At 56.9% G+C, this 23,185-nt stretch overlaps 1 protein-coding gene across 1 annotated transcript in view; it reads right to left on the bottom strand.

The window, feature by feature from the left end:
• Positions 1-23,185, bottom strand: part of COL26A1 (collagen type XXVI alpha 1 chain) — a 187,356-nt gene that overhangs the window by 5,932 nt on the left and 158,239 nt on the right. Inside the window, exons 4-12 of the mRNA XM_016146508.2 lie at positions 20,952-21,013; positions 13,464-13,617; positions 12,147-12,245; positions 11,342-11,494; positions 9,345-9,425; positions 7,380-7,432; positions 3,604-3,639; positions 2,326-2,373; positions 547-631 (exon numbers count right to left, since the gene is read on the bottom strand). Of these exons, the coding sequence (XP_016001994.1) occupies positions 547-631; positions 2,326-2,373; positions 3,604-3,639; positions 7,380-7,432; positions 9,345-9,425; positions 11,342-11,494; positions 12,147-12,245; positions 13,464-13,617; positions 20,952-21,013 (771 nt within the window). The remainder of the gene's footprint in view (positions 1-546; positions 632-2,325; positions 2,374-3,603; positions 3,640-7,379; positions 7,433-9,344; positions 9,426-11,341; positions 11,495-12,146; positions 12,246-13,463; positions 13,618-20,951; positions 21,014-23,185) is intronic.

The following is a 23,185-nucleotide window of genomic DNA, read 5'->3' on the forward strand; positions in this document are numbered from 1 at the left end:
CAGAGGCTCCAGTCACCACCTCGCCACCAGGGCCTGCCAGTGTGCCAGGGAGAGATATGGAAACTCCATCCCATGAAGGAATAGAAGGCTCTCAGAGCACTGCGAGGAGAGAGGAGGTCGGCCTCACAGAGGAAGAGAACTCGGAACAGGTCCTGAAGTGAGAATTGGTGTTTACTAGGCAGAGGGGCTGCCGTGAGCAAAGGCGTGGTGGTGGGGCGGGATGGGGCCTGGGCAGACTGGGTGGTGGCTCTGTGTCACTGGGCACCGGGCTATGCTGGAGAGGGACTTGGGACTTGATGCACCTGGATGTCAGTCATAGGCAGCAGGGAGCCACTGAGGGTCCTTGAACAGGGAAAGGACAGGGTCAGACTGCGGTTTGGGGAAAGCTCTCTGGCAGCCAAGTGGAGGGGTCATGGAGGCAGGGAGATCAGAGACAGCTGCAGCTGCCATGAGGGCACAGGGACTGCGGAGTGGGCGCAGAGGCCGATTCCCAGCTTGGTGGCCAGCTGTGGGCCCACCCGTCCCCAGGCCCTGGTCTCTACTCACCATGGATCCCAATCATGTGCTCCAGGATGAGGACCCTCTCTGCCAGGATCTTCAGGGCTTCCCGCAGCTGCTGCACCCCCTCGCCCTGGCGGAGAGCAAGCGGCCAGGGTCAAGGCCATTCTGCTTCAGTGTATGTGTTGTCCCAGCCGTCCCCATTCCTACCTCTCCCCTCCTGTCCCCATCATTAACAGCCATCATCCACTTCGTACCAGGGATGGCATTCAAATTCTTGTTTGAAGACAAAGAACCTGAAGCACAGAGAGGGTAACCACAGCTTCCTGTGGCCACATGACCTGGAAGTGGCCAACTGACACTTCATACCCAGACCTGTCCCCTTGAGCCTGGGCTCTTCCTGCTCTGCACCTGCCCGACTGCTTCCTCTGTGTGACTGACTTTTCAGAAAATACCCTGCCTTGGGCAGAGCACCTAGCAGGGCCCAAAAGTGGGGAACTTTGCTGGTTTTCTTCCTAGCACTGCCCACCTGAAAGCCTCCCTGTGTGGCCACCCGGGCTAGTGAAAGGGAAGGGAGAGCCATGGCTTCCGGGGTGCCAGCAGGAGGGCTCGACGAAGGCAAGTCTGCATATCTGAGACCTGGCCTACACTTAGGCAAAGGACCTTGTGTGCCAGGTGCAAGGCCACTTTGGAAAGAAAAGTGATGGTGGAGGGACGAGTCCCTGCCTGGAGTCAGTGACAAAACAGGCACCTTTTGCTGGTATAACATGACGGCTGTCATGACATTCAGATTAATTTAGCTTAAAACAAAACAAAAGGAAACCAAAAAGCATTCCACTGGGTTACAGAGGCGAGGTCTTCCCACAGGGGAACCAAAGTCCAGCAGAAGCTGTGCTGCGGGCAGTATCTGGGATGGAGGTGTCCCGGGGAGAGCAGGGGTCCACGCGGGCCAGGCTAAGCCCCATCCATGTTCCTGGGCCACAGGTTTTATTCTTATAAAATGGGAGGGGGAAGTCACAGGTACCCTCTCACTCTGGCATCGCGAGTGCCCTGTGAATCTGTGCTTTTGTCCCAGGCCCCACATCTTCCTCCCACTGCCTCCTGCATCCAGCATCTTCCCCCTTCTCCAGTCCCACGAGGACCTCGCCTGATACCCTTATGCTTGCAACCTCCCCAAATTCTCTCACTTAAGCGGAGCCACGTGCCCACTCAGGGATTCTTATTCTCAGCTCGCAAGGCCTTCCCTACCGGCCCCACTGCCTTCACCCCCTGTATCCATCATCCCAGTCCCTAGTGCTCCTGCTCCTCCCAGAAGGCAGTGGGTCCACGTGGCCATGCCCTCGCCTGGCCTGTGTCCCTCCCGCCCTGCCCAGGCCCCCGCACGCTCTCATCAGCACTCCCTTATTGTTCTGTCCCACATCCATCAGCCGTTTGTCCATCTGCCCACGTATCCTTCAGTCCACCAACCCGTGACCCTATGGGCACATCCATGGGCCGGCCAGATGCTGTTGTTCATGGGAGAGTCTCGTCCCTGGAGAGGAGCCCTGCAGCCTGAAGCCTCTTCCGCAGGTCCACGGCGCCTCCTGCCTTCTCCAGCAGGGTCTAGCTGTGAGCCAGTCTCCCTATCTGTGCCGCCCCCACAGCAGAATCTTCACACTATGCTACAATCAGTCACTATTTCACTCATTTGTCTCTCGTGCTGGGTTGGGATCCCTGTCCACCCAGGTTCAGGACCGAGGGGTGTCAGTACAGATCTGTTGGGTACGCGCTCTCCCACTCAGACATAGCCAAGGGGGCGGGAGTAAGCACGGCCGACGGCATGGTTACCTCTGCGGCAGCTTTCTCTTCTGCTTCCCCCTTCCCGCCAGGCTCACCCTAGAAGAAAGTCATGCGGTCAACAAAGGGTGCGGGGTGAGGTGGGGGCTGGGGTGAGCAGAGCGGGAGAGGGCCAAGACCCTGGTCCCCTACACAATCTGGCATGGGAGGTGTCTCGAGCTGGCTTTAGGGGCTTCTCTGCTTCTGGGGCAGGGGGCGGTCTGGAGTGGGACCCCGCAGGCTCCTGTTTTTGCTCTTTCAGGGATCTCTGGACTCTGCTTCCCTGCCTTTAAAACGGGGCCAGCCTCACGATGACACCTGCTGCCGCTTACTCCTCCTGTGCGACCTTGATTGAGCAAGGCACTTTACTTCTGCGCCTTGGTGTTCTCATCCCCAAAATGGGGTAATAATTGTATCTACCTCATAGGGCTGTTAGAAGGATTACGTAAATCAACATAGATAAAGAGCTTAGACTGGAGCCTGGCACCTAGAAGTGCTGTGGAAGTCTTTTCTCTGATGAAGTTGTCATACATTACTAGACAGAAGCCCCGGAGGAGCCATGGCTTTGGAAGCTAACGCTCCTGGGTTTAAATCTTGACTCTATCATTGCCTTGCTGTGTGACCTTGCAAAACCTACTTACCCTCTCTGAGCTGCCAGTTCTGGCAAACAGGAATAAAAAACGTGGTCTCACTGGGTTACTGTGAAACTTAAATACACTATGAAGAGCAGCACCTCCACTGTATGCAACGCAGAATAGATGCTCGGCAAAGTTCATCACCTTCCTCCGCCCCCCTACCCTTGGTAAGGCTTAGGCCCGAAGGTTTCCCCGCCTAGACGCAGGAGTTCAGACTCATGAATTCTTGTTTCTAAGAAGGGAAATTAGAGGTCATTGGTCTAAGCCTCCTACTTCTGGAGGTCAGCGAAGGGAAAGGACACTCCATCCAGGTCACACAGCATGTTAACCCAGGGGTCTGGGGTCCGTGGAAGACACCTCGGGATTCTCATCCAACCCTCCCTAACAGGAAGTTTTTCAGTCCTTGCTCACATTCCCAGTAAGGGGGCTCCCTAGTTCTCAAAGCCACCCCTTCCCAACATGGGCAGTTGGGACAGTACTCAGGATGCCCCTTTCTCTCCTCTGCTCTGTGCTCCCACATTCGGGGAGGCTGTGGGGCTGAGCTCGGTCAGGTAAGCCCACCCGGGACGGACCCCGCCCGCTCCTCCCGATACCCTGGGCCCAAATCAGAGCCCACCGCCCTAGAAGTGGCCGATCTACACAGCCCCGCACTTACGGATGGCCCCGTCGTGCCCCGTTCTCCAGCCAGGCCCTGTAGAGAACCAAACGAGGTAGATTGGGCCTTGCCTGTCCCCACCAACCCCTCAGTCTTTCCCTCACCTTCCCCTTTCACTGGGCTCTGAATCTGAAACATAGGAAGGGAAGCAATGGCGTGGAGGAAAGGGAAAGGCCACACTTGGCGACCTCCCAGGTCCTGGAGCCACCCTCCTCTGGCTCCTCAGCTGAGCCCTTGGTCTTCTTTCTTGTGGAATGGGGCAACACCCCATCGCCTGGAGAAGGGGAACAGATGGCAACGCACACATCCTCCCCACACGTGAGAGAACGGTGCTCAGAGACTGCGTGACAGCGAGGGTTCCATGGGTGGGCCCCCATCAGTGCTGGTGCCCAGGGGAAGGCCCCTGGAGCCCCAGACCCAGAGGCCCAGACCCCTGCGTTCAGCCGTCTTCCGACAGCCCTTCCAGGTCCACCGGGAGGCACCGCACTGCACCTCTGCAAAGTGGAGCTCCTGCACTTCATATCTGCCCTCGCCCCACAGTCACTCTTCTTGGGACATGACTCCATGGTCCTCCCAGCTGCTCTAGCACACACCTGGGAACTTACCTGCCCTTTCCCTCACTCGCCAAATCCATCCCATCAGCGAGACCTGTCAGGTCTACTTTCTAAATATGTTCATTCACTCGGCCATTTTCACTGTGACCGCCTTAATGTAAGTCACCTTCAAGTCCCCTGCCTGCTGCTGTGGCCCCGCTCCCTAATCTTCTTGCTCTAGCCCCCACCCCATCTTTCATTGGCCCCACAATGGCCAAGGAGCCTTTTAAAGATATAAATCAGATGATGGACTCTCCTTTCCTGACACTCAGAGTTCCCATCCCACGGTGACAAAAACCCTCGCTTCAGCTCTATAGGTGAGGCCCTGCCCATTTCTCCGCTTCATCTCATAGCACAGTCTCCTTGGCTTGGTTTGTCCCAGCCTTTTCCCTGCCTCGGGGCCTTCGCACTCACTCTTCCTTCTACCTGGACTGCTTTTTCTGGGCATCTTTGCATGGCTGCTCCTCTGGTTCCAAAACGTCTGAGACCTGAGGAACCAGGGTATGACCTGCTTACGTCATCTCTCTTCTGTCGCAGTAGGCCCTTTCCCGGTTACTCTGTCACATTGCTTCATTGAGTTCTTTCATGACGCTTACTCACTTTTCATTGTCCGCCTCCCCCATTAGACTGTCAGCTACCACCAGGCAGGTCCCGATGTCCCTATTCCTGTGTCCAGTACTCTGTCTGATGCAACTGAGGCCCCAGGAGATGTTTGGTTCATAAATAGCATTTACTAATAAGGGGCCCCTCAGGGCCTGGCCTTTCCTATCTATTATGCCCTCCATCCCTCACAAAGAACCTGCCTAGGAGGGATTTTTATCCTCATTTCATAAATGGAGAAACTGAGGATCGGAGGGGTCAGTGACTTGCTCAGGGTCACCAGCTAGAAATAGGCAGAGCTGGGCTTCTAACCCTAGCCTATCTGTCCCTATCAGAGGAGAGAGTAGGAGCCACCTGGTCCTCCATCGTTGTCCCTTCTCACTCCTATCTGACCCTGCTCTAGGAGGACCCCCACCCCCAACCCTCAGTGGCCTTGACTCCTTGACAAGGGAAGGAAACAATGGCTGGGTCACCAGGCTGGCCCCACCGTCCACAGTGAAGCCATAGTCCGGCCCCTCTGTGGTGAGCAGAGGAGGCTGGTGGCCCTTCCGACACTGTCAATATTTGGGTTAACCATGGAACCTTTGTCTGCACCTGCCATGTGGGGGCCTGGACAGGCCCTGGCAGTAGGTCTGGGAAGGGGCTCTTTGGGTCTTATCCGCTAGGGCCCTGGAGAGCCAGGGACAGGCCTGGTGTCCTCTGGCATCCCATCCCTGGCCATAGGTCCCCAGACTTAGAAAAGGACCACAGTAGTGATGTAAGTATGACGCAGATGCCTGGTCATACCCTCTCGAGGGGGGCTGAATAAGCAGTTTAGACTTGGTTCCTTTGAACCTCCTTGGAATCTTGCCGACACGGGTCCCCATGAGGACACGGTCTGCACAGCCACCTGAGGCAGCCCAGCCCACAAGGGCCCGGAAGACCCTAAAAACAGACTGGCAGGATAAGGCTACCCCCAAGCACCCACTGCATTCCTGGCAAGGGCCGGAGGCAGCTGGAGAAGGCCTGAGGGACCTGGGGTTCCAGCTCTGCTCCCCTGCCGCGTGACTCTGGCAAGTAATAACTTCTCTGAGCCTCCACTTCCCCATCGCTGCTGGGGTTAAATGATGGGACCCTTGGAAGCAGTTGGCATGAGCAGGTGGGGAGCGGGCCTGGGAATACCGCGTCCCTGACCCCACCTGTTGCTGGGAGCTGGAGCGGCAGGAGGGCCCCGCTGCACAGAGCCCCTGCGGTGTGCGTGCAGCTCAGCTGGGCTTCTCTCCCCCAGCCGCCCCTATGGGTCCCTGGGCCTCTTGGTCACTGTCATTCCCTCACCTGTCCCCAATCTCTCTCTCCAGGGCCTATGTGTGGCTGGGGGCCCAACAGGCCAGGAGGGTACCCTGGGGTGCCTGGCTCTGGAGGACCAGACTTTCAGCTTACCTGGCCCACCCCACCTGACTTGAGAGCAAATCAGGCCTGGGGACCTCCCAGCCCTTCTGCAGCCCCCACCCCACACCAGGCTCTGCCCACCATCCCATCTGCATTCACTCTTGCCCTGCCCTATGCTCTGTGCAGCAAACCCCAGTTAGAGCTCCTGTCCATCCCTCCCCACGGGCCATGCACCAGCCAGCCCTTCCCCTCCAGGAGGAGCTGTGTCCTCCTGGTCTGAAAATACACAGTGGGGGCAAAAGCAAATCAGAGTCATGCGACACCGGTTCTTTGAGGTCTAGAATGTATCCTTAGGGGTCTAGGGTGTAGCCCCAGGGCCTGCTTTTGTCAGATGGAGGGCTAGTGCCCTCCCAGAGCTTGGGCAATATTTGTCCAGTGATGAAAGAACGTGTGAGACTCCCCAGGTCCCAGTGCCCACAGGACCAAGGCCCAGATCCATGCCCCTCACACTGTGGGGCCACCTCTCAGCAAGCCTCCAGCCCCAGAGCCGGAGCTCCAGGAAAGCAGAGCCCTTGGCCTGGACGAAGCCTGGGGCGGGGGCTGCAGGAAGCTCTGCGCAGTAGGACATCCCCAAACATCACCTTTCCTGCCCGCATTGGACATCCTGGGTCCTTCCTCCTCCTCTGTGTGACTTTCCTCCCAGGCCCCTGGGTTCAGGCAACACAAGGCACTTCTGCCTGGCATTTCATTTCTCTTTTGCTCCCTGTAACAATCTAAAAGGGAGGCCCTGAACTCCCGGCCTCAGCTGCCGAGGAAGCCAGAACCCAGAGAGGCTGCCTTTTTTTTTTTTAGCTCAAGGTAATACAACTGGAAAGGCAAAACAAGCTAGGGTTGGGGCCACCCAGTCAGGGGTTGGGGGGCCCCCTCCCACATAGGCAATTCTCGGGGAAAAGGAGTGATAGGATAGGGTGGACATTCATTGATGCTGGCCTCTCTGGGGCTCAGCTCATCTATGAAACGGGAAAGATGCTAACACCTCCCTGGCATAGAGGAAATGAGCAGCAAAAGACTCTGCTGCTAATCAAACCAGAATCCCACGCTTAGCTGCCCCGGGCTGGTTACCTTCCTGAGCAACTCCTGCAGGGAGAAAGCCTGGCTCCTCCTTTCCTAGGGAGCCAATGCCCCCTCCCCTGTCAGAAATGGGAGAGACCATACCTGGGATCCAGGAGCACCTGGAGGTCCTGGGGGACCATGTGGTCCAGGGGGACCTGTAGGCAGAGTCACAGATGGTCACCTGGGGCCAGAGCAGCCCCCAACCCCCACGGGCTTTGGAGAAAGAAATTCCCACCCTCCCACCCTAGCCCCTGCCCTGGGGCTGTCTCCATGGGCAGCAAACAGAGGGTCAGTGAATGAACGGTGGGGGAACACGTACTCCCCTGGCCTTCCTTGCCCATTTTCAGTTCAGACAGGGGTGTTTGGTTTGTTTGTTAAAGTGTCCCAGGGACCTGGAACATTGCTTAACAGGTAGGACCATGCTCAGTGAATATTTGTTATTTGTGTATGAGAGTAAATAAATGACCCTTGTTCCCCAACCTGCCGCTCCTCCCAGGGCCTCAGCCATGGGGCTGTTCTGCACTCCATCCCCAGCCAGCCAAACCCCTGGCAAATCTCTCTCCCTCATCTGCCCCTTCTTGGGACCTTGGACCCGACCCCTCTGAGGTCATCCTTCTCACCTAGGTTACTACAACTGCTTCCTGACCATCCACCCTTCACGAAGCCACCCAGAGTGACCTTTCAGGAAGGTCTCTCTTCGCCTGGTCTCTCTGCCACCATTCCCCACATACCCACTCAGAAAGCTCTCATGCTTCTACGTGCCTTTGCCAATGATATTTCTTCCTAGAGCTTCTCTATTCCCTCCACGTCCCTGCCAAATTCTTTCCTACTGGGCTTTCCTACTAGTCTCAGACTGAGCATCACCTCCTCCAGGAAGTCTCCCCAGCACCTACCCCCCACCTCTCTTCTAGACAAACCCCTGATATGGAACAGCCAATACCCCTATCAGTTTACATGTCTGTTTCCCCCATGGGTCAGGGAATGTCTGAAAGGTTAGGTTGGGCCACATGTGCCCAGAACAGGAGCAGTGTTCATGACTGAACCTCCAGCACGATTAGAAGAGTGAGGCCTCTGTCCCTTGTGGTCTGCATAGGCCTGTTCCTCCCAGGGAGCTCCCTGCTGGGCTGTACCAATGTAACCCCATGCTTGGGGAGGACCTGTAGGAAAGTGTACCCCAGCTGGGGTGCATACCTGGACTCAATTTAGTTAAAAAACAATTCTCCTCTCTTCAGTCAGAGCAAGTCACCTGAGGGCCCCATATACTCTCAAGCTCACTCCCTCACTTTGTCCAAGCATTTGCTCAAATGCCACCTTTGAAATGGGGCCTGCCCTGGTCTGGCCGTCACTCAGCTCTGCGTTCTATCCATCACTCTTTCAAATCTATGTACTCTATGTGTGGTGTTTATGCACAATTTGCCTTCCTTCACTAGAATGTAAGTACCGCCAGGACAGGAACCTTTGTTTTGTTTGTTTATTAAAGTGTCCCAGGGACCTGGAACACTGCCTAACAGGTAGGACCATGCTCAGTGAATATTTGTTATTTGTGTATGAGAGTAAATAAATGGCAGGAGTGAGTGGTCTGGGCCTAGGGACAACCACACAGCGGGGTGAGTGGGACTTCACCCGGTAAGGGTCTGTGGAGGGTGAGAGTCAAGCCAGACCCAGACTCAGCCCATTGGGCCCCAGGGCCAACCCCTTTCCCAGGGCCCCTGGCTTCTGCCTAGAGGCTGTGCGCCTCCTAACTTTCAGAGGCACCTGCCCCACCTGAGCTGCCCCTGTGCTGAGCCCATGCTTCCCTTGGGCCTGGACCTCCATGCACTCCAGGGCATCCCCCACCCAAAAGGGTCAGGAACTTGGGGTTCTGTGTCCAGTCCCATAGGCGAGCTGCCACTTGGAAGCCATGAACCTTACCTCGGGTCACATAGCAGGTCAGGGCAGACTAAGTCCCTAGCACCTTGCCAAGGCTGTGGGCCCCCTAATGGCCCCTTGGAAGACCCTTGGCCCAGGCCAAGCTCCAGAGGGGGTACCCAGTCCAGGTCAGCCTGTGCTGCTGCCCTCTGCTCTTACCTGGAGGCCCGGGGGGACCCCGCGGCCCTGGGACGCCTGCCAGCACTGTGTCCACGGCAGAAGCCAGCTGTGAGTCTCCATCTGTGGGAAGAGCAGATGGCCTGTGACCCAGCAAGGTGGAGCCAGTAGAGCTGGGAGGCTGGACCTAAGACCCCTCAGAGCCAGAATAGGCACCCAGGTTCCTGCTGGGCCTCACGACACCCCTGGCAAATAGATGCTACTGTTCCCACGCAGAGGCCAGATCAAAGGGCTGCAAAAGCCCAGGGGGTTTCATATAAAGATAAATTCCTTCCTGAACATTCCAGGCCCTTAAGACTCTGGCCCCACCCTGCTTACTTCCCCCATGTCCCAGGCTGGCATTCTCTTCCAGGCTCCACCCCACATGCCTGTCCTGATGTCCCCAGCTGGCTCACCCCTTTAGGGTCTCCTCCAGGAAACCCTTCCTCCTCACGGTCTGAGCTTCCTCCATCAGGGCCTGGTCTGTCTACTGGTCTGTCCTGTGGCCTGGGTTCCTCCAGGGCAAGCCCCATGTGACTGTGCCCTGCTCTTTCCAAGAGCCAGGCCCAGGGCAGCCAGCCCAGGAAATGTCCAGGGTGAGGGTGGCTACCTCTGTCTCTCCCTCCACACAAGGAAGCCTGGACTGCCCTTCTGTAGGTTCGCAGCAAGTAGGCCCCCTGCAGGTGCTTGGTCCCCACCAGCTGTCCCAGCTGGAGCATCCCCACTCTTTCCAAATGTTCACCCCCCAAAAGGCTGCGCTCCCTTGGAGACCTCAGGGCTGGCGTCCTGTCTGGGCACTGGTGGTGGCAGGCTGTGTCAGACACAGGACATCGTGCCCGGGCCAGAGCAGCCTACAGCCTTTGGATGGCTCCTCGTGGATCAGGGGTACGGGCTGCTGGGCCCTGAAACCCCCAAGTTCATTACAAGCACCACCTGTGTTCTCTCCTTGCCCAGCGGGGCATCGCTGAGCCCACCGCAGGCGAGAAAGCTAAGTGTTCAGTGAGTTAACACTCACGCCAGACGCCCTATGAGAGCCAGGCCCCTCCCGAAGCCCCGGCCTGCTGGCCTGGCCCCTGTACCCACTGAGGGCACCCCAGGACCTCCAAATCCCTTGAGAATGAATCCTCCCTCCTGGTGTAGGCACTGGCTGGGGGCTGTGTTTTATAAGCCCAGAGCAACTCCATCAAGGAATTTTACCACCTCTACTTTACAAATGGAAAAGCAGGCTCAGAGAGGGCGGTGGAACTCAGGTCCAGGCCTTACTGCTCAGGTAAGGGCTGTGCTGCCTGGGGAGACAGAAGCACCAGCAGGGCAGGGGCCGGGGTTTCTCCAACGGCGGTCCAAGAGGTCCCACTTCCCGACGGTACCCAGGACGTCACCCACCCATGCCCTCTCCTCAGACTTTTAAGTCAATCCTGTTACTCGCTTCTTATAAACCCTTCCCAGGTTGCCCAATGCAACTAACAAAAACGACGGTCCCCACAGGACGGAGGCTCCGTCTGCCTGGCTGGTCCTCCTCACTGTTTCTCAGACTCTCTGGGCTTCCCCACGCGCACGCGAGTGTATCTAAGTACTCAGAGGTGCCCTCTTGCGCTAGCCAGTGGCCCCTAAGGGTATAAGTTTATTTTGCTCACTGCAGTATCCCCAGTGATGACACACAGTAGGCACTCAATAGACATTTGCTGGATAATCTGCAGTGAGAGGATTGGCAACAAGGAGACGCAATAGTGGATGACCTCGATGGCGCTGCCATCACCAGGAGGAGAAACCGAGGCCAGGTCGAAGAGCAGAGTGATCTTGGGGGGTTAGGACCTCAGGCGCAGGAGCTGAGCACCAAAGTCATGTTGGTGCCAAAGTGGAGTTAGGAGGACGGTACTGGTTCTCCCCCGCCTGGTGGAGCCCACTCCCAAGCCGATGCTCCACTCACTGACGGGTCCCTTCCCTGGGTCCTCTGGGTCCTCTGAGGCCTGCCCCGCCCCCACCCTCAGGTTGACACTCACTGTCCTTGTCGGTAGGTGGCTGCAGGGAGTAGAGGACGCCTTGGGGGCCATTTGGAGGGAGGCCCGGGCTGCCTGCTGGGCCGGGGGGGCCAGGGGGTCCAGGGCGCCCCATCTCTCCAGGAAGCCCGCGGGGCCCTGGTGGCCCCAAGAGGCCTGCAACAGGGAGAAGAGGAGTTACGTGAAGGCTGGGTCTGGCAGGCAACATTACTGACAGGAAACAGGCCTTAAAAGGCACAGGGTTGGCAAGGGTTGGTGGTGGCCTCTAGACCACAGGCTCCCTGGAGGGCTGTCCTAGAATGTAAGTGAAATGGCTTCCCCTTCCTGGCCATGCAGAGGGAACCCTGAGACAGCTGGGTGGCAGGGGAGGGAGGCAGGGACCGCTCTGGCCTGATGCCCTCTTCCCCCTCCAGGGACCTCAGCCCTGGGGCAGGAGCACCAAACGGGTGGCCAGGCTGACCAGGGGTCACTCCCCTGCAGAACCCAGGAGGATTCGGGGGCTCGCTGGGGCTGTTGTTCAAATGGCTGAAAACAACACCCAGCCCCTAGCAGCCCCACCCTGACACTGGCACCCACAGCTCCTGGAGCCTTCTCTTCTTCCTGCAGCCCAGGGTGACACCAGGCCTTAAGTGCCTGGGATGGGTGGCAGTTAGGATGCTGGTAAAAGTAAGTGAACTCGGAGCCACCCAAGATGGCAGTCATCCACCCCAGCAAGACCAGGGTGTACGGGGTGTCTTGCTTGCTCCGATAAGGGAGAAACCCCAGCCCCTGTCCACCAGTGGACAAAGGACAAAGTCAGTGTCCTTACCGGGAGGCCCTGCTGGGCCTTTCTCTCCTGCCTGGCCCCGGTCACCTTTGGAGCCTGGGGGACCTGCAGGCCCTGGTGGTCCCGTCTGCCCTGGGGGCCCTGGGGAGAGAATGAGACGAGGCCCGAGAACATCAGGGCTGAGCTGGTGGCTCAAGGCCTGACCACCTGTGCTATCTGGGCCGACCCACAGCTGAGAGCCCCTTCTACCTGAGACTTCCCCAGATGGACAAAGACCCTCGTCGGCTTGAGTCGGTATCACAGTTTACACATCATTTTTGTACCTATTAACCTCTATGATCTCAAGAGCTGCTTTTGTTCCCATTTGATAGGGAGGGAAACCGAGGCTCATAAAGGTGTGGTCCCTTGCTCAAGGTCGTGGAGCAAGGCTATTGATGAGTCAAGTCTTTCTACATCCTTCTGTCTCCCTGCACAGAGTTGGAAACTGGGCTTGTGGTAACGAGCTCCCCAATAAGGCCTCTTTGGAGATCTCAGAAAGCCCCAAAGGACACACCTGCCCAGCACCAGTGTCTCCAGTCCCCAAGGGTGAGCGAGAGGAGATAGAGAGATAAAGAGCTTGCTCTGTGCCCTGGGAACAGCCCCTTCGTCCCTCTGGAATGCTGGAGATGGTTCTCAGAGATGTTTGCTGGACTTACGGAGAAACCTGTGCTGGCTCTTCGAGTCCCTCCAGCCCTGACTGCCCATAACTGTGGTCCAGGAGAAGGGGCTTAACAGGGGCTGCTGGTTTGAGGAGATGCCACCCAATCTCTGGGATTCCAGGGAGATCCCAGGTGTTACCATTTGTAGGGCTTGTGCCCCATCTGGTGGTCATTTCTTGGAACTGCACTTTCCCTGGGAAGGAGAAAGATCTGGCCCAGAAGACCCAACCTCCCTGCCCACCCCCCAGGGGGTTTGGGGCCCGAGTCCTCCCCTGGATGGAAAGCTCCCTTCTTTTACAGTCTCAGAAGAAGGATTTGAAAATCATGGTCATGAGGCAGCCCCCTGAGGTGAGACTTTGGGAACAGAGGCTAGAGAAATGGGCCAGGGAGCCCACTCCCACAGCCTCAGCCCCTTCAAAAGACAGCAGAATACCTGCTTCTCCCTCCACCTCAACTAATCACCGGAGACCAACTCGCCCACTGCTGGGGTGCCCCTCCCCATGCTGCTCCCACTTTTTAAATGTTAGCTCAATTTTTCAAAATGCCATATGGGCATATTTGACCCAGAGGCCTAGTATGTAACCTACTTGTGGACGCTCTGGGAGGCCACGCCTAAGGTCTCTGTGGCTGGCCCGAGCCTTCCCCTGTAGGCCTCACTCACCAGCCGGGCCTGTGGGTCTTCTTCGGGGCCCTGGGTGGGCGAGAGGAATAGCATCAGGGAGGAAGTCTTCATTCCAGGGTGGCGGGGTGCTCTGGGGGGCTGGCAGGTCATTGTCTGGACTTGAGGGTCGCTCTGCTGCTTCCAGCAGGAGAACCTGGGCCGGAGAAGGGAAGAGGGTCAGGATCAGGCCAAGCCAGGGACACATGTGGACAGCGACAGTGTCCCATGAGGCCTGCAGCTGCCCACTGCTGGGTTGGGCTGCCACGCTCCTCAGTGAGACCGCCACACCCCTGCCAGAATGCCCTCTCACCCCTGCTCAACTCGCCTTCCCATTTCAGGAGCACTCTCCTGGACCTTCGGGCTCAAGCAAGTCCCCATTAGATGCTTTCAGAGGCCCTGTACACTTCTTCTAGAACAGCCGTCACTGGGAATGACGATCTACGTGGCCCCTCCAAGGAGTAGCAGCATGCTTGTTTTCCACACTGCCTGGTTCAGGGCACAAATGACATGGTCAGGGAGTGTTTGTGGAGGAAAGGACAGACGGATGGATGGTAGGCGGGAGGGAGAGATCGAGGAAAATAAGAAGAGAAAAAAGAAAAAGAGAGAGAGTGAAAGAGAAAGAACAAAAGGAAAGAAAAAAAGAGAAAGAGAGAAGGGGAGAGAAGGGAGGGAAGGAGGAAGGAGGGAATAGGAGGAAGGAAGGAAGGAAGGAAGGAAGAAAGGAAAGGAAAGGAAAGGAAAGGAAAGGAAAGGAAAGGAAAGGAAAGGAAAGGAAAGGAAAGGAAAGGAAAGGAAAGGAAAGGAAAGGAAAGGAAAGGAAAGGAAAGGAAAGGAGGGAGGAAGAAAAAAAAAATGGGCCTGGCTTGGTGCATGATTTTTAGTAGGAGCTCCAGGAAAACAAAAGGAGGCCGTGATCACTCAGGGCAAGCCTAGGAAGTAGCCTGTCCTCTCCCCTTGAAGGAGGCAGGGGTCAAGGACTGCAAAGACTGAGGGCCTGGGCAAAGAGACTCCCTAATTCCAGTCAAGTGGGGATCCAGGCCTCAGTGATCCCACCGAAGCCCTGCTGAGCCCAAAGAGGCCAGCAGGGGGCGCTGCACGCCTAGGATTGGCACAGGACAGGCTGGCAGGAGCAGAGAACCTAGGTAAGCCCATGGCTGGGTTGGGGGTTGGAGCAGGTGCTGGGGTCCCTCAGCTGTATTAAATGAGGCTTGGCTTCCTGCTCCCACCCCGTGTGTCCCTGGTGTTAGTGTCATCTACCTGATTGTGAGAAAGAAGTCTGGTGTCTCAGGTTCCCTTCAGATACTGGGAGCCAGGACCCCACATCCTTCCAGAGTCGTAGACACCCCCACCCCCACCCTGCGATTAAGGGTGTCTGAGGCCAGGGCTGAGAGTGGGCCTGTTGGGAGGCCTGCTATTATCACAATCACTGATGTCTAATTCCATTGGCACCGCTACCCCAAAGGCATCCAACCCCACCCCCAGGCCTAAAGCCCCGCCTCGTCCCCTCCTGCGCCTGCTGCAACACCACAGAGTCCTGAGGCTTCCAGTGAGCCACCCCCGCCCTGCCCACTTCTGGGAGGTCGGGGCCTGCGCATCAGGCCCTCCCTAGGCCCTGCCCTAGTGCCCTTCCATCTGGTCTGCCCACAGCCCGTCTCCCCAGGTCTATGGCCCCGGACTTCCCAGCAGCCCTTTGCCATCCCTACTTTCACCTGTCTCCTCCCTCCTGGAGCTTCTACTCTGCAGCAGTGGAGTGAGGATCTCATGCCAAGTGAACCCAGACCCCACCCCCACCCCCAAACCTCCAGTGTCCCTCACAGGTGCCCATCTCGGCCTGCCCTGCCCCTCCTGGGCCTCACCTGCAGCTCCTCCACTCTGCTCTGTCCCAGGCACCCTGCACGACCCCCAGAGCCCCTCATGCCCCAAAGATCCCCACCTCCAGCCCCTTGCTCCTGCAAGGCCCCCTGCCAGCCCTGTCTTTTGCTGCTGAGGAAGATCCTAAGACTCCAGTGGGTCTGTCCTCCCTACAGTCTGTCTCGCTCTCTGGGCAGAAAGGGGTCCTCCTCTTAGCCTCTGTACACTTGCTTTATGCCAACAGCTGGGGTGGTAGGAGCAATGCCACCGGCTGGGCCTTCGGGAACCAGGACTGCCTGGATTGGCACCCTGCTGTTCCCGGTCACCAGAGCCTAGCACAGGTTAAGTGCTGCCCCCTGGGGAAGGCTCAGGCCCTGCTGCCATGCAGACCAGTCTGAATCCCACCCAGCTCTCCCACTAGGTGGCCGCTGTGTGATCTTGTGCAAGCGTCATGACCTCTGTGAGCCTCGGTTTTCCCATCAGCAAAATGGGGGTGATAACACTGACCACGTAGGCCCATGAGAGAATGGGAGCGTGCAGCACACAGGTGCTCTGGTTACTCCTGAGGGTGCTGGTGGCTGACAGGGACTAACAGCTGCCTTCGCAGCGCTCAGGCTTCAGCTAGGCTGAAGTTTCCCGGGTGAGCGGCAAAGAGCACCCCACCCCCAGCCCCACCAGTTCTGCAGTGTTCCTGGGCCTGGGTGACAGAGCCTCTGAGGATCCTTGAGAACCATGTGTCTCAGGGTTTCTATCTGTATTGGGCAGGTGGGCTCCTGCCCCATGAGGCTCTGGGAAGTTCTGAGCCCCTCCCCTCTCTGGTCCTCACAAGGACCCATGAGGCAGGAGGGGCCATTGCGGCCACATGACAGACAATGTGAAAGTAGAGGTCCAGAAACCACAAGCGACTCGCCTAAGGTCACCCAGCGAGCAGAGGGTGGGGCCAAGGCCCCATGTCTTGCCTTGTCCAACTCCCCATAGCACAGCCACAGCCTTGGCCTTGGCGGAGCTTCGCGGCCATGGGGAGCGGCTGCCTCAGACCATGCAGCAGCGTGGGGGTAGAACCTGGTTTCCTGGCCCTGAAACCCCGCGAGGAGGGGAGGGTTACAGTTCCTACCTCAATCGCAGTGTTCACTGGGAAGTTCACGGTCACGGGCTCTGGGGCAGCGGAGGAGCTGGGGAGGAGGGGCAAGACCCTTGGCTGTGGGTGGTGGGTGATGGGGGGAACCAGGAGAGCGAGACCAAAGATGGGAGAACTGGTAGGTCCTCGTGCCCGAGGCTTGGGTTGGGGCGTGAATGAAGGTGGGAGTGGCTCCCCCAATTTTAGCCTGGCTCTGGGGACAGCAGGATTGCCTCCAGTCAAATAGAGTCATGGGAGAGGGCAAAATTGGGGGTGAAAGTGACTAGTATAGGAGGTAGATTGAGTTGCAGTGTCTCAGGCAGAACTCCATATGGACACATTTAACAGGGAGTAGTCACAAGCAGTAGGGGGTAGGGGCAGCTGAGAGGGATTGAAGGTGGGGTGCCTGCTCTGGGGTCCTGGGGGCAGGCCCTGGTGCTCTCCTTTCATAGCTGGGCTCCGGGCTCCCTTGACCTGCCGCATGCAGCCTTGTCCACACACAAAAAGCCTGGCTCACTTCTTCCTAGGGCACTTCCCACACAGACACCAAGGCCCGCAGAGCCTATGGACTTGGGCAGAAGAGCGCTGGCCACAGCCAAGTTAGCATCAGCCCTGGCCGGAGTCCAAGCCCTCCCGGCCTGGCTGTGGCCAGCCGCCTGGAGAAACTGATCCCAGCCCAGCCGGGCATGAGCTCACCAGGGTGGGCAATAGTAGGCGTAGGGACTCAGCCCAAGAAAACCAGACCATGGCCTTCGAGGGCAGTGGCCCTAATGACGTCACTGTGGCCTGGCTGATTAGCACCAGACACCAGCCGAACTCTGAGGCTTCTGTGACCCTCACACGGGGAAGTCCCCCCAGGCTCCCTCCCATGCCTGTGGTCCATACAATCCGAGTGTAATCCGAGGGGGATGAGAATAAGAAAGGCAGGAAGATTTCTCTCCAACAGCCATTCCAGCTGTCCCTGGAAAAGAAGGTGGCCGGAATCCCAGATCAGCTGCTAGGTCTGGGTCCTTCGGCAACTCAGGCACCCACACAAAGTGGGTGGACCCCACCACACCCCTATTGTATACCTGTGGGTATGCCACAGAGGAAGAATTGTGATCGGCCAGGTACTCATTTTCCCAACTCTGTAGCAACTGGAAGGTGGGCATACAGCCCAGTGCTAGCCATTGAGACATAATGAGTCTGTTGGGGTATTTTACCTCACATCCTACCTCCTGCCTTTGAACAAGGTGTTAGGATGTGATGCCCTGAGCTGCAGCAGTCACTTTGTAACCATGAGGCATGGACCATGAGGCCAAAAGACAATTCACTAAAGAGGGAGGGGAAGGCTGTGAAGAGTCTGGGTTCTTGAGCCACCAAACAAATCTCAGGACCACCTACTCCTTCAAGAATACGCTACCATTAGCTAGGTTTCTATTACTGGCACTTGAATGCATTCCTCCTGACACACCAAACAGGCTTCTTGTCTGAGGGAGCAGAAGCCTTAGCTTCCAGGCCTCGGGTCGCTGCTCTCTTATGTCAACTGCTTGGTTTGGCTCCCGTCTGGGGTCTGCCCACCTGGCCCTGCTGTTAGCCATCAGACCCCAGGCGTGGTCCGGCTGACCCCAGCTCCATGTTCTCTGACCCCTGCAGGTTCATTTGTCCATGGCAAAGACCCTGGGGCTGCTTTGCTGATCTGACAACTCACCCAAATTGTGCCCCCTCTTTCTCTAGGCCATTGCCTCTCAAGGCCCTCTAACCCAGGCCATTCCTCCTAGTGGCTCTGTCTCTCTAAGAGACACTTGGGCATGCAGCAGGCAGGTAGGTAGCTGGAAAGTGGTGCAGACAAGACACAGGAACTAAAATAGGAGTCTCTCAGGCCCTACCTGCGGATCTGGAAGGAGGGTGGTGTGGCCACCTCTCTGCGTATCCCATAGTCAAGCCGCCTTCCCCAACGCCCCATCCTAGAGCCATCTGAGCTCCCCCTTGCATATCAACCTCTGAATGACCCAGGGAGGGGCAGAAGAGTGACTCCTTCAATTTCCAGTTTATAGGACAGCAGATTGAGGCCCAGAGCTGAGAAGGGACCAGCCGAGGCAGGGTTATTGCTATGATAGGGATTCTAGCCCTGGATCCTCCATCACCTCCTGCTGTTCCTACCCCATCTCCCGAGGTCTACAAAGGCATCACAATCCTCAAGCTCAGGACCAGCGGGCAAGCCTGGCCCCAGCCTGCTACATGGGGCTGTGCTGTGGGGCAGAGTTGGAGGGAGTTATCAGAGACAGGAGGGTTGGGGAAGGAATTGCTCACGGCAGGAGGGCATAGCTGAGGGCCAGGTGGGTGGGGACAGTTGGCACTGTGCCAGTCCTCCCCCAGAGCTGTGACTTTTAACACCCCAAGGTGCTGGGCTGGGGCCAGGGCAGGCTGTGGGCCACTTCTCTGCCAAACCACGTGGAGGCTTCAGGTGCCTGGAAAATGTTCGTCAGGCAGCTGGCCTGGGATCCTGTCTTTTCTAAAATCACGGGTGCCAGAGTTCACCCCAGCATCTTCCCCGGGATGCCCCAATCCCTCCTAAGGCTGCCCCACCCATAGCTTGGCCCACATGGCAGCCTCTGCTCCCTGATGCCTTCTATCCCCAACCCCGCAGAGCCACTGAACCCCAGGAGGACACAAGGTCCCCACCCCCAGCCTGTGCAAAGGAGCCTAGGTTGTTGGAGGAACCTCTGCCTGCAGAAAGGGTCAGGAACGAGGGAGGCCCTGGGGCTTTCATGTCATGTGCTCTGCATGGATGTCTCCTATGCAGCTGTGGCTTCATGTCAGGTGGGGTCAGAGACGTGGAATAGGTGATAGCACAGACCCTCACACCTGTCTAGCGCCTAACTGTTTCCAAAGCCAGGTTTTACCACCAAGTTCCCCAAGGGGCCCAGCAGTCCCCCGGGGCTGGCACTTGGATCCATTCCACAGATTAGGAGGTGGGAGTTTGGCGAGAGTCATCCAGCTGGCGGGGGGTGGTCACATGTATGTCTGGCTCTGAGTGACAATCACCTACAAGCCCCGTCAAACTGGGCAGGTGTCCTCATGGTCAGGCTTTCAAGGCAGGGGGCAGGGCCAAAGACAATGTAGGGTTAGCAAGGGCTGAATGTGTGTGTGTGTCTATGTGTGTCTGTGCGTTTTTGTGTGTCTATGTGTGTATATCTGTGTGTCTGTGTGTGGTATCTGTGTGTATGTTGTGTCTATGTATGTGTGCCTGTCCATGTGTATCTGCGTCCGCATGTGTTTTTATGTATGTGTGTGTTCATGTGTGTGTGTCTCTGTGGTGTCCATTTGAGTGAGTGTGTGTGTGTGTGTGTGTATCTGCAGGTGGGACCTGCCTGGCAGGCTTCCCTGGGCTGAGGGTCCGACCTCTGGGCCTGCTCTCAGGGCTCTTGCTGTGTGGGTCGCAGCTCACCTCAGTGCTCTGCCCTCACTCTGGCCTCCCTGCCAGCTGGCCACCCTTGCCCTGCTTCCTAAGGCCAGGATGCCCCCTCCCAGGCTGCACTGACCGCCCCAGCTGGGAGCCCTAACTCAGGCTCAGGTAAATCCAGCCTCCCAGTGCTGGCTGTGCCCTGGAGCCAGGCGACATCCACCTCTGCTCCTCACCCCCGGGGCTGCCCCAAGCTGCTCAGTGGAGAGCTAGAGGCCTATTCTCCCTAGGCCCAGCCCCTCTTAGCCAGTCACCCAGCACCTGCTCTCAGACCCTATGGGGTACTAAGGAGAACGGGCCCAGCTGGGGCATAGCTATGGCCCCCACTGCCTTGCTTTCTCCTTACTTGTATCTGGCAAGGGCTTTCTATGGCCACATGAATGAGCTTGAGGGCAGGCCAGAGCGACAGATAACACCACGGAGCAGATGCCTCACTCAGTGAAGGAAGGGGGCATCTTCATACCTTGAAGGCCCGCTCTGCAGCATGCCCTGTGCTGGCTCCCCGAGGGGCCCTCATGGATAACCTGACATGGCAATATACCTGCACCTTGCTCATCCTTCCCTTCCCTGACTTACTTCACCTCTCCTTGCCCAGCACCCACCTAGGGCCATTCTCAAATACTTATCCTTTATCAAGTCCTTCTGACTCTGTGGTGACCTGCTCCTTTTCCTGATGCAGTCATACCGAGGGCTGGCTGGTGCTGGGAGGTTCCTCCTCCAGCTGCTCCTCTGTGCCCAGCCCAGCACCAGACAGTGGGCGGAGGAGCCGGAGTGGGTGGCAGCAGCCCCAGGAGAACAGCAACTCCTTTCCCTTTCTACTGAGGAGTCAACTTCTGGGCATCCAGCTTCCCTGCACCAAGACTAGACTGCTACCCAGATCTTCAGGTTTCTTGCTCTCCCCAAACCCCTCCCCGACCCCAGGAGGCTGACACAGCCTAGAGGAGGCCATCCAGAGCTACCTAGGCCCCAGCAGCACCCAACCCCTGGGACCAGAATGCTCAGGCTTGCAGATAGATACCTGATGCACCCTCCCCCGAGCCAGCTCCCCAAGCCCAGGCTCCCCAGGCTATCTGACCTTGGCCTCCAGCGTGATCAGCCGCTCACTCATGTCGCTGAGCCGGGTACAGTTCATGCATTCTGAAAGAGAAGAGCCCAGATGAGGGTGGACTGTAGATCCTGGGGAGAGAGCAGCCCAGCCTCTAGGACAGCCTCTGGTTATCAGGCAGGGAAATCTCTGATGGTATGCCTGGAAAACTCCTACCCATCCTTCAGGGCCTTATCCTCAGCATCCCATCTTCCATGCAGCCTCCCTAACCTCCGCACCTTCTTTTTGAACATACACACACATTGTACCATCCATTTGTTCACCAAAGAGCCAGCCCCTGGATGCCTTGTCAGCCTGTTTCATGAGGGCAGGAGTCTGTGTCTATTTTGTTTGTCTATGAATCTCAGCACCTGGCAAAAGTATGGGCTCAAAGATATCTGATAGTTATGAGTGGATAGTAAGTGAAATGTGGTCCCTGACTTTGAGAACTATAGTCTGGGCAAGGAGATGGGGAAATAGGCACTAGCTGGTAAGGTCTATGCTAGGTCTATAAGAACAGAAGGTCATGGGGGATGCCAAAGGTAGCCTAGTGTGCGAGGTGTGGTCAGGGAGGACATCCTGGAGGCAGAGGCATCTAAGGTGAAGCCTGAGGGATACACAGTGATTGTCTGGATAAGGAAGCAGAGAGAGGCAGGGTTAGCAGAGGGAAGAACAAGGATGAGAATAGGGATCTGCCAACAGCCTGGCCAAATCACAGCAGCCCTTGGGCCACCAATTCTGGAGATGTATACTGGGCCTTAACATAGGTTCTGGTCAGAGAATCTCTCCTGAGGCCAGTGTGCAGCTGCTGGAGGAGGTGGAAGTCCAGATCAGATCTGCATTTTTAAAAGCTCACTCAGGCAGCAAAGTGTACAGTGGGAGGGAGTAGGAGGGCCTGGAAGCCAGAAGCCCACAGGAGACCAGTGATGGTTAACCCCAGGCACACTTCTCCCTGGGCTGTCATTATCTGTTTGCATCTGTCTCCCCCAGAGAACCGGAGCTCTTTAATGAGGAACTAGATGGTTCAAAGCTGTTCCAAAGAGCTTTTATTGCTCTAGAAGTCAAGGGAAGCTTAAATCCCTCACTCAGTTCAAAGCCTAACCCTACAGTAACCCCATTCCAGTTAAACAGACACAGACGCTCGAGAGGAGTCTGAATAACTCAGTAGGTTCCACTTGGTGTGCAGAGGCCCCTTGGCCTCGGTGAAGTCCGCCTGCCCACCAGCGGGTTCCACAGGCCTCACACCATCAACCCCTCTCGTCTTTGGAAAAGTACCCCATCTTTGTCACTGAATGCAAATCAGCTTGCTAATGCCCCTCTTCGAAAATGGCAATTGCTCTGTGAGATATGCAGCTGGGAGTGGAGTTGGTGGGGAAGGGGTGAGAAGAACAGCCAGGGATCTCCGGGCTGTGGGACTAGGTGTTTCAGACTGTGTCTTCCCAGGGATGCCCAGGCTCAGGGCCAGGGTGCCTGAAATCCACTTTTTCCTGCTTACCAGCCCTACCTGGGTTTAAAAGGCCTACTACATGGGCGGCAGAGGCCCCGTTCACCCTCACCTCCCTCTCTACTCCCCTGGGCTGGGCCCAGTCAGAAGTTTATAAGCATTTTTTTAGGAATAGAACTCCCCCCACCCCAATAAACCTTGTCAGTAACCTCAACACATAAAACAGATTAAAGACTGAGGTATAAACACTGAAACTTTAAATAAAACAACTAGAAGAATGTATACAGTTGTCTAACTCTGGCTTGGGGCAGGACCTCACAAAGACCAGCCGGGGAGGGGGTGGTTTTCTGGTTAAGCATGAGGGACCGAACACACTCGGTTCCCTCTAGTTTCTCCTAGGAAAGAGATGGTAAAGAAATGTAAACATGCAAACCACAGAGCAAAGAGAAGGACAGAGGAGAATTCTCAGCAGATGAGAGCTGCCAGTGAATGGAAACCCTTGGACCAAGGTGCAGACTCTTCAAAGCAAGGGAGATCAGAGCTTCCAGGCTTCCTGCTTCCTCCAGCTGGGACAGCCCCAGGCAGGAGAGGGGACGAGTCCTCCTTGGACAGGGGACTCACTTGAGGGGAAAGGCCCACAGGCACTGACATTGGGGGACGGCCCCCTGGTGAAATAGCTGGGTCTCCAAAGTCCCCCAGCAAACAAAGCCAAACACAAAGAAAGAGCCAGAGGAGGCTTTAGCGACTACCTCTTAAATATAGACAGCCCAGGGTTTCAGGA

Source organism: Rousettus aegyptiacus, unplaced genomic scaffold (assembly GCF_014176215.1).
Source record: "Rousettus aegyptiacus isolate mRouAeg1 unplaced genomic scaffold, mRouAeg1.p scaffold_m13_p_8, whole genome shotgun sequence".
Taxonomy (NCBI): domain Eukaryota; kingdom Metazoa; phylum Chordata; class Mammalia; order Chiroptera; family Pteropodidae; genus Rousettus; species Rousettus aegyptiacus.